The sequence below is a fragment of the Lissotriton vulgaris genome, chromosome 9, assembly GCF_964263255.1.
Source record: "Lissotriton vulgaris chromosome 9, aLisVul1.2, whole genome shotgun sequence".
NCBI classification, from domain to species: domain Eukaryota; kingdom Metazoa; phylum Chordata; class Amphibia; order Caudata; family Salamandridae; genus Lissotriton; species Lissotriton vulgaris.
Window position 1 is genome coordinate 18,649,522 of NC_141697.1, and position 13,789 is coordinate 18,663,310.

The window sequence follows — 13,789 nt, forward strand, 5'->3', positions numbered from 1 at the left end:
CCGGCAATAAGCCAGCTTGCTGTCAACCAGGTTCTCGGAGCAGGTCGGTGAAACAGGTCTTAAGGAAGTGGATCCCTCATAGACCTTGACCTTATGGCCCAGTTCCCAGCTTTTCAGTGCCTTACTTGTGTAATCTAAGAAGTTGACCCAATTTTGAGTGACTAGTTTGTACCTGGCCCTGACGTTTTGACCCTTCTGCACCCATGTCTAAGCTCGCGGCGGGTCTTTTTCAAGACAGAAGTATATTGCACAACAGTCCACTTGAATAGCAGGTCATATTGAATCGCCTGTTAGGACTGAGGCTACTTGGTCGTATGATCCGTTTTCAATTAATGACGGATAAGATCGCTGGCTTGGAGGTCCCGGGATCTGCTGCAGCAGATCCCGGGACCTGCAATATACTTCTGTCTTGAAAAAGACCCGCCGCGACCTTAGACATGGGCGCAGAAGGGTCGAAATGTCGACACACATCATCAGGCCATTGACATCTAGGAGTTCAAAAACTTAAAGAAACATTGGAAATTCTCTAGACAATTGTCAAGAATGGCCTGGAAAAGAATAACTGTGTATATATGTATATATTGATTGTATAGATTTGTATCTCTCACTGTACATATATAGGAAATCTCTCACCACTTGAGCACTATTCACCATTGTCACCTTGTTGCACAATAATTCACCTTGACAGTCTTTTTGTACTCATGAAATAACTGAATGACTTTAATTCATATAAACATGAAAATGCAATGAATAAGACCTGAGTCATTAATTGTGAGGTTCGGAATTGTGTTGTCATAAGAGGGGGTTCTTCTGATACAATAAGAATATTCTATAAATCACTCTTGATTTTCACCCGACAGAACCACTTGTTTTATTAACCATTAATTACCCAGGTTCTGAGGGACACAGGGTTACCCCTTTTTCTTTAAATAATGTTCTGTACATCCGTCAGGAGGCTGGTGGGTGTCACTCCATACATTCACAAAACATTACTGCCTTGACAGTCAGGCCTGTCAAAACGGGCATTTTGTCCATTTGGTCGATCCGGACCTTTAGGTTTAAGCCAATTCGCAGACTGCCCTTAGGGGAGGTATTGCTTGGATATCGATTCTAAGGGGAGGAATCTGTGGTTAGAAGTCTCTATCAGAAGTGTCTACCAGATAGGGTAGCAGGGTATCTGGTAGACACTCTATCTTACCGCATATTCTCCACTGACCTTCCTTTCTGCCTCTTCTGCAAAATGGGCTTGTCACCCAATAGGCCTAGTTATTTTCTGTTCACTAGTCATATATGATTCAGTCGTGGCTCACAGAAATAGTCTTGAAAGAAACTGGTGTCAGGGTGGCGCCTATATGAGTACTGAGCATGTCACTTCCGAGCCGCACAACGTTGATGCGGAGCCATCAACCCCACCTACTGGTGCATAGAGATACTGCTCAAGATTTTCCAGTTCCAGTCTGACATCTGGGGTATATTCTAAGATAAATAATCTATGGTTAGATAGTCTCAGCCAGAGTGAGCGTTACCGAAGGTAAGTAGCTTGTTCAGCTCAGTTAAACTCACCCGGCCTGACACATTTGTTACCTAAAATAGCCCTTGTCTGGCTCACTCAACTCAGACAGAACAGGAGGAAACCACACATTTTGCCTCGGAGGGAAGTTTTGGCCCATAGTCTTTCAAAGGTCCATTGCAGCATCCCCAGGCAAGTGTACCATCTTTATCTGTCTCCGCTCTTTCAGCTGTCAGTGTCCGTATAGAGCTGGATGCCTGTAGATGTCTTAGCAATTTACTGGACTTACATCTGGCGTCCATCTTTCCTTATGATCTTCTCTATGACAACGCATGTGCATTCATGGAAGAAAGTGTGAAATGTAGGCATCAGACAGGGGCCGTTGCTGATATTCTTGCAGCAGGTGCAGTGACACCGGGTCCCACATAATCCCACTCTCTATTATATAACTACTAATCAGGCTTGGGTAGCAGTGCTCATTTTCATTGCTTGCATAAAGACGGTTGGACCCTTTAATCCACCCCTGGGATCCAGCCAGCTGATGTTAATGTTGAAGGTAAGTGAGACCAATGAGTTGTGGCTCTCGAAACCTCTTCCAAATATCTGTGGCCTTGAAATGCACATGTGAGGATCCTTCTTCAGCTTACCCTAGGAGCCGAGCTGTAGAAGAGGTAGTCACAGTCGCTGTGCTTCACTAGTGATCCAATGCATATGGTGGGGGTTTCACAATATCTGTGCTTCACTAGTGATCCAGTGCGTGTGGTGAGGGTTTCACAATCGCTGTGCTTCACTAGTGATCCAGTGCATGTGGTGAGGGGTTCACAGTTGCTGTGCTTCACTAATGATCCAGTGCGTGTGATGGGGTTTTCATAATTACTTTGCTTCACTAGGGATCCAGTACGTGTGATGGGAGCTTCACAAGTGACCTAGTGCATAAGATACGTTTTTGTTGATGAGCCAGAGCATAACAAACAAGTTACTTACCTTCGATAATGCCTTATCTGATAGAGACAATATCTAGCTGCAGATTCCTTACCTTTGAATTTTCCAGGCAACAGGCTGAATCCGAAAAGTTTTGCGTGAGGAATACCCCTGCATTCCATCGGGTGGCTCTGTTCGATTCTGCGTGACGTCGTTAGTGTCGGTTATGGCGTCGCAGTCACCTATATAGGCGCCACAGAGGCGCGCAGACGTTCCTTTTCACTTTTTCCACACCAGAAGCGCAGAACCAAGAAGTGAACTGACTTTTGTGTGTCTCGCAATTAGGGCCCTGAAAAGGGAACATCGTACCCTTATTAAACAAGTCCTCAGAGCGAGGAGGCATGAGTGGGTCTCTAAGGAATCTGCAGCTGGACATTTTCTCTACCAGATAATGTGTTACCAAAGGTAAGTAAATTGTTCATCTGATAGACTTTTAGCTGCAGATTCCTTACCTTTTGACTAGATTCCCAAGCCATACCATCCTGACGGTGAACTGTAGACAGATTTGCTAGACTAAAACGTCCTGCAGGACCGAACAAGCGAAATGCCTTTCCCTACCCGTCCAGGCAGTAGAGCTTGTCAAACATGTGCAGAGATGCCCACGTTGCTGCCTGGCAGATATTCAGGACGGGGACACCCTGAGCCAAAGTTATGGTCGCAGCAGTTCCCCTGGTAGAATGGGCCCGTAAACCCTCAGGAGGCTGGTTCCTAGCTAGGGCGTAGCAGGTTTTAATACAGATTATGACCCAGTGCGAAATCGTCAGTTTCCTCACGGACCGACCCTTTTTACCTCCCACGTAACCCACAAACAGTTGGTCGTCCACCCGGAACTCTTTTGTACAGTCAAGGTAGAACGTCAGCGCTCTGTTTGGGTCCAGATGGTGGAGACGTTCCTATTCCTTAGAGGGATGTGGGGGAGGAAAAAAGGTGGGCAGCATGACTTATTGACCCAGATGGAATTGGGTCACCAAGTTTGGTAAGAATGAAGCACGGGTGCAAAGCACCACCTTATCCACAAATGTCATAATGTAGGGAGGTTTGCTTGATAACGCCTGCAATTCACTCACCCTCCGAGCAGATGCTATTGCCACTAGAAAGGCTGTCTTGTTGGTACCCAGCCAACAAGCGTGCAAGGGCAGCACACATCCGGTATATGAGCACCAAATTAAGGGCCCACTGCGGTCTAATAAAGGGTGTACGCAGAAACATATGTACAAGCCCTTTTAAGAACCTATTAACAATAGGGGACTTGAATGCAGAGGGTTGGTCCGGCAGCCGCAAGAAAGCGGACAGAGCAGAAAGATAATACTTGAGCGTGGCCAAAGCAGAGCCTGCTCGGCAAGGGTGAGAATAAAGAGAAGAATATTAGACCGAGAAGTAAAATATTTTACACATTTTTGCCAACAGCAGGCGTATACCGGCTTAGTGGAGGAATTCATGGCTGCTAAAAAACATTACATACTTCAGGAGGAAGGTTGAAAGCTATCAACTGTCGCTGCTCAATCTCCACGCATGGAGGTGGAGAGTTGGCAGGTTCGGGTGGAGGACCCTCCCCTGCTGGTGCAACAGAAGATCCTGATAAGAGGATCAATGCTTATTCAAAGAAGCTCTGGATATTCGATTCTGCGTGCCCAGTCCGGAGCCACAAGAATGAGTTTGGCTTGGTGTTCTTGATCTTCTTGAGAGCTCTGGGTGGAAAGGCAAACAGGAGGCCCGAACTACACTCGCGACAAAAAGCATCGCTGAGCGATAGCTGCCTTGAAAACTCCTTCACGCAAAACTGCAGAGATTGCATGTTCTCTGGAGGCGAAAAGATCTAACCAAGGCTCTTCCCACTGCCGAAAGAGACATTGTGCCACCTCAGACTGGCAACTCCATTCGTGACCTGCTAGGCATCGATGGCTGAGTTTGTCTGCCCTGGCGTTTAGGGAACCTGCCAGGTGTTGAACCACCAGGGTTATGCTCTGCTGTTACAGCGATGTCCAGAGATGCAGGGCCTCTTGATAAAGGGTCCAAAACCCCACCCGCCCTGCTTGTTGCAGTACCACATAGCTGTGGTGTTGTCCATGAACACCTGCACAAACTTCCCCTTGAGAGAGAGATAAAATGCTTTCAATGCCAGTTCGATCGCCCGAAGCTCCAACAAATTGATGTGGACCTCAGACTCCGCCAGAGACCAGTGTCTCCTAATCTCTACCTCTCCCAGATGGCCTCCTCCATCCCTAGAGTGACACATCTGTCACTACTGTGAGATCTGGTTGGGGAAGAGAGCGGGGTCTGCCTCTGACCCAATCAGTCGTGGCCTCTCCCCTGCCAAAGAGGCAGCGAGGGCCGGAGGACTGAGGTGGGGGGAGGGCTTCAGGGCATGGGGTGGGCTCGGGGGGAGACAAAATAACAAATAAAGAAAAGAAACATATCTGATCGCCACCTCCATAGTCTGCTCTGTCCCGCTCTTCCTGATTCTGGGACTGGCTCCCAGACTGCACTGGGGTAATCATGCAGCTGCAGGAAAGCAGGGTCATGATTGTCAGTGGCTTCAACAATGCGCTCCCAGGCAGACTGGGAGCCTGTGCCTCCTTTCTCCAGTCCCAGCAACGCAGCTGGGGCTGGAGAAAGCTAGGCTGGGCATGAGGTGTGTGGTCGGCCTGAAACAGCCGGCCAAACACTTCATGTGCAGTGCACTCCCCCACCACAGTGCTATCCCCCCAGGACCCGACCCCAAGACTCGTCAGAGTCCTGGGGGCGGGTCCAGGAGGATTTAAAAAAACGACAATAAAACAGGTTAAAAACTAGTTTTATGTGCGGTTGGTGGCGGGGGCCACGTTCCTCCGCCCTAATAGAGGGGTCGCCGCTGGACCCAATCGTGGTTCGTCAACCACCACTACAGGTCTTTTTCAGTTACCTCTGAGATCTGGACCATATCGAAGAGATTTCCCTGATGCTGCGCTCTCTAGAACTTCAGGTCCCAATGCGGAGCCTGCGCACGCCATCTGGCCATAGGATGCAGGAAGCCATGCGTCCAAGCAGCCTCAATCTCATTCTCACCAAAATCCAGGCTAGAGGCTGAAACATCAGTATCAAGGCCTGAATATCCTGGACTCGCTCTTCAGGCGGATAGGCCCGGAACTGCACTGTGTCCAGAACATCTCAGATGAAAGGGAGTGTTTGAGAGAGTCAGGGGTGATTTGGCACGTTTCTAGAGAACTCTAGTGAATGCAGGAGGTCCATCGTAGTCTGGAGGTGGGAAGCGACCGCCTGGGGGGAATGCGCCTTCATCATCCAGTAGTCAAGATACGGGAAGACTGACATCCCTAACCTGCGCAGATGAGCTGCGACCACTGTTATCACCTTGGTGAACACCCGAGGGGCACTGGTAAGACCAAATGGAAGCACATTGATTTGCAAGTGCTTGTGGCCTTCCTTGAACCACAGGCAACGCCTGCGGGCAGGCAGGATGTGGATGTGAAAATACACATTCTGCAAATCCAACATACTAGCCAGTCTCCTGGGTCCAGGGCAGACAAGACCTGAGCCAATGTGAGCATCTTGAATTTCTCCTTTTTTACCTTTTTGAGGAAGAGATTGATGGTCCGGAGTCCCAAACTGGGCCTCGACCCTATGTTCTTTTTCGGAATCAGAAAGTAGCGGGAGTAGCAACCACTGCCTACTTCTGAATTCGGAACCTTTTCGATGGCTCCCTTGCCCAGGAGAGCTGTAACTTGCTCTTAGAGTAACACTAGGTGATCCTTCGCCAGCCGTTCTTAAGTTGGCGGTAAAGGAGAAGGTAAATAAAGAAAGGGAAGAGAATAGCCTTCCTGAATGATCTGCAAGACCCATTTGTCGATGTTATGGACTGCCAGTGGAGAAGATGGTGTTGAATTCTCCCTCTGACTGGAGTAGAATGGCCTTACAGAACGAAACTTTGATTGCTTGGAGGCCGCAGCTGCTGGGTGGCAGATGACTTCTGGCTACCGTTCCGATGTCGGGATAATCCACGTCACTTCCTCACACAACTTGGGAAATCTGAGCAGGACGGTGGCTGGGATATGGCTGACAAGGTTGAAAACCCCTTCCATTTCAATGAAAGGGGCGAGAGCCAGACTGGCCGCAGGGTCCGAGAGGCCCAACTATCTAGCTATATCAGGAGATTCCTTGAAGCGCTGCAACGCAGAGTCCTCTTTCCTCACCAAAAAGACAAGTCCCATCAAAGGGCATGTCCATGAGCTTAGCCTGAACATCACCCGAGAAGCCAGATGTTCTCAGCCAGGTGTTGCGCCGTAAGGCCACCGTCAACTAAACCGCTCTGCCCAGCGAGTCAGTCGTGTCTAAGCCAAACCTGATGGCGAATTTTGCTGCATCCCTCCCATCCTTCACTGCCTTGGACAGCCTGGGCCTACTCTGGGACCTGTGGCAGCACTTGTGCAACTGTTTCCTAAAGGGTGTGAGAAACTGTCCAATAAGCATGCAGTATTCACCGACAGCAATGCCAGGCTGATACAAGAAAACATAATGTTCCCAAGTGCATCCAGCCTCTTGTATTCCCTGTCCGGAGAAGCTGAAGGGACTACACTATGGGACGTCGTAGCCTGAACCTCCAAGCTCTCAGGGGTGGAGTGTTGGTTGAGAAACCTTGGATTGCCTGGGGCGTGTGAATGTCCTATTCACAAGAGCCCCTGTGCTATGCTTAGACCTTATGCCTAGAAGGACATCTGTTAGTGCTTCATTAAAGGGCAAAAGGGGTTCAGGCGTGGAAGCACGAGGCTGAAGCCCCTCAGTCAAGAGATTAGTCCTGACCTGAATCGAGGGCAGCTCCAGGCCAAGGACCTCTGCAGCCCTCCTCACCACCATAGCATTAGATGCCCCCTCATTCATAGGCCACACTAGGTGGAGAGAGCATACCAGTGTCTGGATATGTGTCCATTTCAATGGCTTCTCCAAGATGCTCAAACCAGTCCAGTTGCTTCCCAGGAGCGTCTAGTTAGGGTTCTAATGGGTCCATTGTGGACCACTCACAATTCTCACCAATGCCTGAACCTTCATCAAAATGCACAGGGAGTGATGTAGAATCTCTTGGCTCCATCAGCACCGACCAACATCAATCCGTGTTGTCGGGTATCAGAATGGGGCTGGCGCCGGAGGCAATGACTTTGAGGACGACGTCGGGGAAGGTCGCTTGGGCACGACCGGCATCAACCTGAATCCTGAATCTGATCCATGAGACCCCACCGGGCTGGAGCCGTCGGTGTGGATCCACGTGGGGCCCGAAGGCGCACCTGAGGGGTCGCATGCTCAAATACTCGGCGCATGGCCTCGTAAAATTCTGTTATTTGAGCGGGGCGCTCTGGCTACCGGAAATTGAGAAAGGCGCAGACTTGAACCTTGCTCCGGCTCCACAGGACCGTGCCTAGAGGAACGATGTGCCTTACCTGTCTCATTGACGGGTGACAGACGAGGCGAAGTTGAAGTCCATTTGGACTTCTTCCTTTTGTGCCTGTTCCCCAAGTGACTGAGGACCTTGAGTGAGAAGAGGATTTTGGGCTCCTGGAGCAGTCCTGCAACCTTCTCTTCTTCAATCGGGACCGGGATCTCCGAGGAGTCATGCTTGACGATTTCGACTGCTGGGCCGCAAGAACGCTCCCACAATGCCTTCAGAGCCATGGCCTGGCTATCCGAGCACAACTTTGTGTTGTGTTTGTGATCGAGGCACCACAAGCATTCGAGGTGGGGGTCGGTTACCGACATGGCACGGTGACAGGCGCCACACTGCTGCAACCCTGTACGTCTAGATGAAATCCTCGACACCCATAAAAAACACAAGATAAATATTTTGGTGAGAAAAAGCATGTAAAAAGGAGACAGAGGCATGGAAAGAAAAGAACTGATGTCTCTGCGCATGGGTGGCACCTATATAGGTGACCCGCAAATTATAGCTGACAATAACGACGCTGACAACGTCACACGGAGCAGAACAGAGCCACCCGACGGCATGGAGGGGTACTGCTCATGCAAAAGTTTCCAGATCCAGTCTTGTAAATTCAAAGGTAAGGAATCTGCAGCTAGAAGTATCTATCAGATAGAGATTTAACACTGGCCTGATGATCTGGGAACACCGCCTAAAGTATCTAAGGAACTTACCATGGACTCCGCGCTATTAATGAATGCCCTAGTGGACAAACTAGAAAGATCAAGCTTCGTTACTATAAAAACTCTGCAACGCATCTTCCCCTACCTGGGATTTCCACACAAGGTCCAGGCTACTATCTCTCTTGTTCTGGCTAAACTCCAATAGCCTCTACCACGGATCATCATTAACCGCTATGGAAAGACTACAACGGATTAAGAACTTGGCTGCCAGAGTTCTCTTACATATAAAGCCACAAGCCCACATCTCCCCTGCCTTGAAGGCCATACATTGGTTACTGGTTTCCAGAAGATCCACGTTCAGGCTGTTTTGTATCACCCAGAAAGCGATACATGGAATAGGACAGCTCTTCATCAGGAATAAAATTACCAAAAACATTCATCAAAGGAACCTCCGCTCTAGAGAGGCGTCCTCAAAAACTCACCATACAAGAAAAAAAAACATAGGTAACACATCCTCCTCTGTTCAAGCAACCAAACTATGGAATCCTTTACCCCCAGATATAAGATCCACGGATAACTACCTTATCTTCAGAAGACTACCCAAAAGTTGGCTCTTTCCCACATAACTACAATACTCAAACATATATATCACATCCTCCTGTATATAAGAATGTATTTGGCATGTATGTATGTTTATTTAGGTACATATGTATGTTGCTTTGTACAAACATGTATAATAATTATGTTTATAAATATATAGATGTTCGTTAGGTCTGCTTAACAAATGTACATATTACTTATGGTTATATTATTCTGTGTTTAACATTTATATAACTGCATAAATAAAGTTATGTTAAAATATTTACTTATCTAGAATTGCTTCACTATTGAATTACAAAGAAATATATTAAAACAAATTAACTTAAAGTACAGCAACACTTGAAAGTCTGGGTTTCTTAAATTCAACTTAAATCTACATATATTACCTTCCTTACTCCTATATATCCTCTACCTCCACGCTCTGACTCATCCCAAAGCCTGTTCTACTACTGTAATCCACAAAATACGCCTTTTTTAGACTCTTCCGTCCTCTACCCCTCCTTGCATTATCTCATACCTCTTTTACTATTCAGATCTCCCAAACAAGCCTTTCTAAAACTTTCCCTCTGACTCTTCCCCCCACCTCCCTTTACTCATCCCAAAATATCTCCTAGTGCTATGAGCTCCGAAGAACCCAAAAAAACCACTTTCCAGACCCTTCCCTCTTCTATCATCCCACGATCCTTTTCAACACAGAAACTCTCACTTTTGGTTGAAGCCTCCTGAAGGCAGTGGGTACACGACCCATGTAAGTGTCTGAGGCCGAACCAGTGACCGTCCACCCTTGCTTATGCTCCTGAAGCTTGCATACCACCCGTGACTCACTTTGTGTCTTTTCACTCTTGCAGGCTTCTTCTCCGAGGCCCAGCAGGGGGAGATGTCAGCAGCCCAAGGAGACAACTCAGACTTGGCCTCACCCATGTCGCCCCGTGCCAGCAAGAGCCGGATGTCCATGAAGCTGCGTCGATCTTCTGGCTCCGCCAACAAGTCCTGAGGGTCCTCCTGTCACAGCAGCTGTTGTGGTCCTTCCTGTGTAGCACTGACTCCTGCAGCCCTTGCCCCCAAGGCGTGCCATCTTACAAGCTTCCGCCGCTGCCACTCCGAGTGATAACTTATGAACTTTATCAATCACACTAGGAGATTTTATAATGTCATATTTTAGAACGTTTTCTTGTTTTAAATGCACACAGAAGCTCGTTTCACATTGCTGAATAGAGGATTGCATAGGAAGAAGCCGCTTGTGTTGGCGGTTCATCCAAGTGAACTTGATGCTCCGCCTCTCAGGACTTTACTTGCCCTCACGGTTGCCTGTCACTTCCTTAATCAGAGTCCCGCTGCACTCGGAGACCTGAGCAAGATGGTGTCCTTTTTTTTAATTATTATTTGGGAGTGTCATGTCCTGGAGAGTGTCGGGCCATTTTTGTGTAATGTTGACCAAGAAGGGGATGACGTCTGTATGGGCTAACCTACAGAGCGGCCATGGCTGTAGCAGCGTCTCAAGCACTGATCCTGTAGCCCTCTGCCAACGTGTTGGCCACTTCCTGCCTCACCACCAGAGCCTCGACGTGGAGCTTCCAGATATTACCCTACCAGGGAGATGGAGTACAGATACCACAGTCTTCTGCCGCCACCTAAGCCCAGCATGGATTAAATGCAAGTTCTGCTGGTTCCTTGTGTGTGTCGTGAGCCCCATCACCTTCCTCTGTCGCGCAGCCCTGGCGTTGTCATGTGCTTGTCATCTTCGTCTAGTGTATCTCTATTGGTCAGCGCATGGTCACCTCTGTCTCCTGGATCCCCAGTGTATTCAGAGTATTGTACAAATCTACTGTTGTCACTGCCAAGACTTCTGTCATCCATGTATCCCATATCCCCTTCATGTTTCACACATTCTGAATGTCCTCTGAGTTCTCTCACCTCCTAAGCTCAAAAATCTCAGCCATTCTCCACAAACTGGCCCAATTTTCAGTATCGGCCAAGACCGGTGCAACCCACGAGGTCTCACTCCTCTCCGTAAGCCCTGCCACCTTCCAGTGTGAGCAGCGCATCACACATTCAGTTTAGCCTCACCTTCCAGTGTGAGCAGCGCCTCACACGTTGTTTAGTCTCACCTTCCAGATGGAGCAGGTCTCACCTTCCAGATGGAGCAGGTCGTCTCACACATCCCAGGGGGATCGCCAATCCCTTGCACTTCCCTACTGGCTCGCATTCCCACTGTGTCCTTGTCTTGTCGTTATAGTCTCAAACATCCCTGCTGCTTCTTGAGTCCTGTTACATTTCAGCCCCCCGCCTCCTGGCTCTTTTCCATGATTCCTTGAAGCTCCTATAATTTAATTTTGTTTTTAGGTATTTCCATTTTCTTTTTAAAGTGATAATCCAAAGCGCATTCCAGTGTCTGACCACCAGGCATTGATTTGATTGTGTGACATTATGTCCGGCCCTTGTTCTGTAGACTAAGCGACTGTGTGTGTCCATGGCTCTCTTCTCTCATCTGCTGGTAGCACTGACATGAATGATTGTATCCATCTTCATCTGCCTTGCTACATGTACATGTCTTTTTCTGTTTATCATTGGGAGAGAGGAGAATTTGTGTCTGTGTGCATGGGTGTGGTGGCATTGTCTGGCCTGCTTTGTATGTGTGCATGTATCTTTTCCCTGTGCTCGTGTATGTGTGTGATCTGTTAGCTCTCTGAGAGAGGTCTGCTGTTTGCCTGAGGCTGTCATCTGCCTTTTATTTGTCTGTTTATGGTTATTTCTATATAGGTTTATATGTATGGATCTGTGTATAACAGTACCGTGAGCATGCATGCGTGTGTGTGTGTGTGTGTGTGTGTGTGTGTGTGTGCGGAGGTTGCTCATAAGCAGGCTGTGTCTATGGTTGGCCCTCCATACCTCATTATCTTGCCTTGTCTTTGACTCTGGTGCTTGCCTGGTGTGGCTGTGGTGCCTGCTACATGTGTCCTGGCATAATTCATGCATTATTTCTGCCCAAGGAAAGGAGCCTGTAATGAGTGACCGGTCAGTGCTGCCTACAGCTAATTGTATGGCATTTGCCCCCTGTGCCAGTACATGTAATCAGGCATGGGTGACGTGACAGTGGTGTCCAGTACATGTGGCCGGTCAGCAGTGCTCACTACATGAGGTCTGATGTCCATGGTCTGTCAGTGATTGACAGTCCTTGCGTGGTATATGTGGTCTGGCACTGGAACCCGGGACATGTGGCATGGCTTTAGTGTCATGGAATTGTCACAAGTCGCATGTGTAAATATACCCTCTTGGGTTAATAATGGACTGTAAATCTCTGTTGTCTACTCATGTGGTATCTACAGGTGTGTAAGTGGATACACCATATTATTTAATATCCAATAAAAGTGTTCACACATCTCTGCTGTTCTGCGTACTAATGCTCCTCTAAACCACGTTTCTCTCCAGCTCAGATTGTACAGCCCTGCTTTCTGCTCACATTTTATTTACTCTTCTATCCAGAAGATCTCCCATCTTTGTATCTCATATCAAGGCAGATGCCTTGGGCCTCCTAGAACACGGGGTGCTTAACAAATCAGGGGGTTGAAAATGGCTGTCTCCTAACCTGTCATTTAAGAAATCTTGTTGGTAAAAGCGGTATTAGTTGACGTTGCTATAGAGGCCTTCTTTGCCCTCATTGGTGACCACAATTTTGGTGCCACAATGCAAGGGTCCCAAAGCTGATTATAAGAGGAGGCCTTGGTGAACAAGGTTTCAGCCCCTAAGGGCAGCTCGTCTACTGTTCATTTAAACTGATTTCTTCAATTAATTCCATTCACTACCAGTAAGAAAAGCTCTGCGACCTAAATAGGGAGTATTTATTTGAATTACACCAGATAGTATACCCGTGAAAGGGAAAAGGAAGGATAAAAGTACCCGTTGTAAGGAATAATCCATCGCTTCTTGAGTTCCACAGGTTTATTAGTCATCAGCAACAGGGCACAACCTTCACGTCCCAGGAGCTGCAGCAACTGACCTTCTGCAACCCACTCTGCTATCAACAAGGTAGCCAGAAACAACCCAGTACTCAACATTCCACTAAAAAGAGACTACAACACTTCTCCCCTCCCACAACAAGGACAATAAAATACATACAAGTAAATGGAAAAAACTGGAAAACAAAGTAGTAACAGATGTGAATCAAAACACAAAAATATGATAAATTAAACCACAATATGGATGAAACAACAATATGTAAAAGAACAAGCACATTAGCAATATATACAAGTAATCGGGAAAGAGGTCCTGGTTTTAAGAGTAAAGGTTGCAGGATAGGTGTAGTACTGATCTTTTCCCAAATACAAAACATACTAAGACATTACTTAATAAGTGTGATGGAATGTTATTTTCCTAATGTGAGACAGCCTTCTCATCCCAGAAGGAGAGCTACTTTGTGGCGATGGCCAACTCGCACTGTCTCCACTTACATTCCCATCATTCACTATCTTAGCCAGCTGTGATATACTCCAAATGTCTCCACCCTCCTAAACCACAACATTCTTACTGACTTCTACAATCTTGACAGGACCCACATACCTAGACTTGCCTTTCGGTGCCCATCATGGCTTCTTTACATAGACCATCTCACCTACA

At 47.6% G+C, this 13,789-nt stretch overlaps 1 protein-coding gene across 9 annotated transcripts in view; it reads left to right on the forward strand.

Moving 5' to 3' along the window:
- The window catches only part of RALGAPA1 (Ral GTPase activating protein catalytic subunit alpha 1), a 775,068-nt gene extending 762,512 nt beyond the window's left edge, over nucleotides 1–12,556 (forward strand). For all 9 annotated transcript variants that reach the window (XM_086936929.1, XM_086936922.1, XM_086936927.1 and 6 more), the window contains one exon: nucleotides 10,024–12,556. In XM_086936929.1, the coding sequence (XP_086793055.1) occupies nucleotides 10,024–10,169 (146 nt within the window). In that variant the 3' untranslated portion in view covers nucleotides 10,170–12,556. The remainder of the gene's footprint in view (nucleotides 1–10,023) is intronic.
- The last annotated feature ends 1,233 nt before the right edge of the window (nucleotides 12,557–13,789 follow it).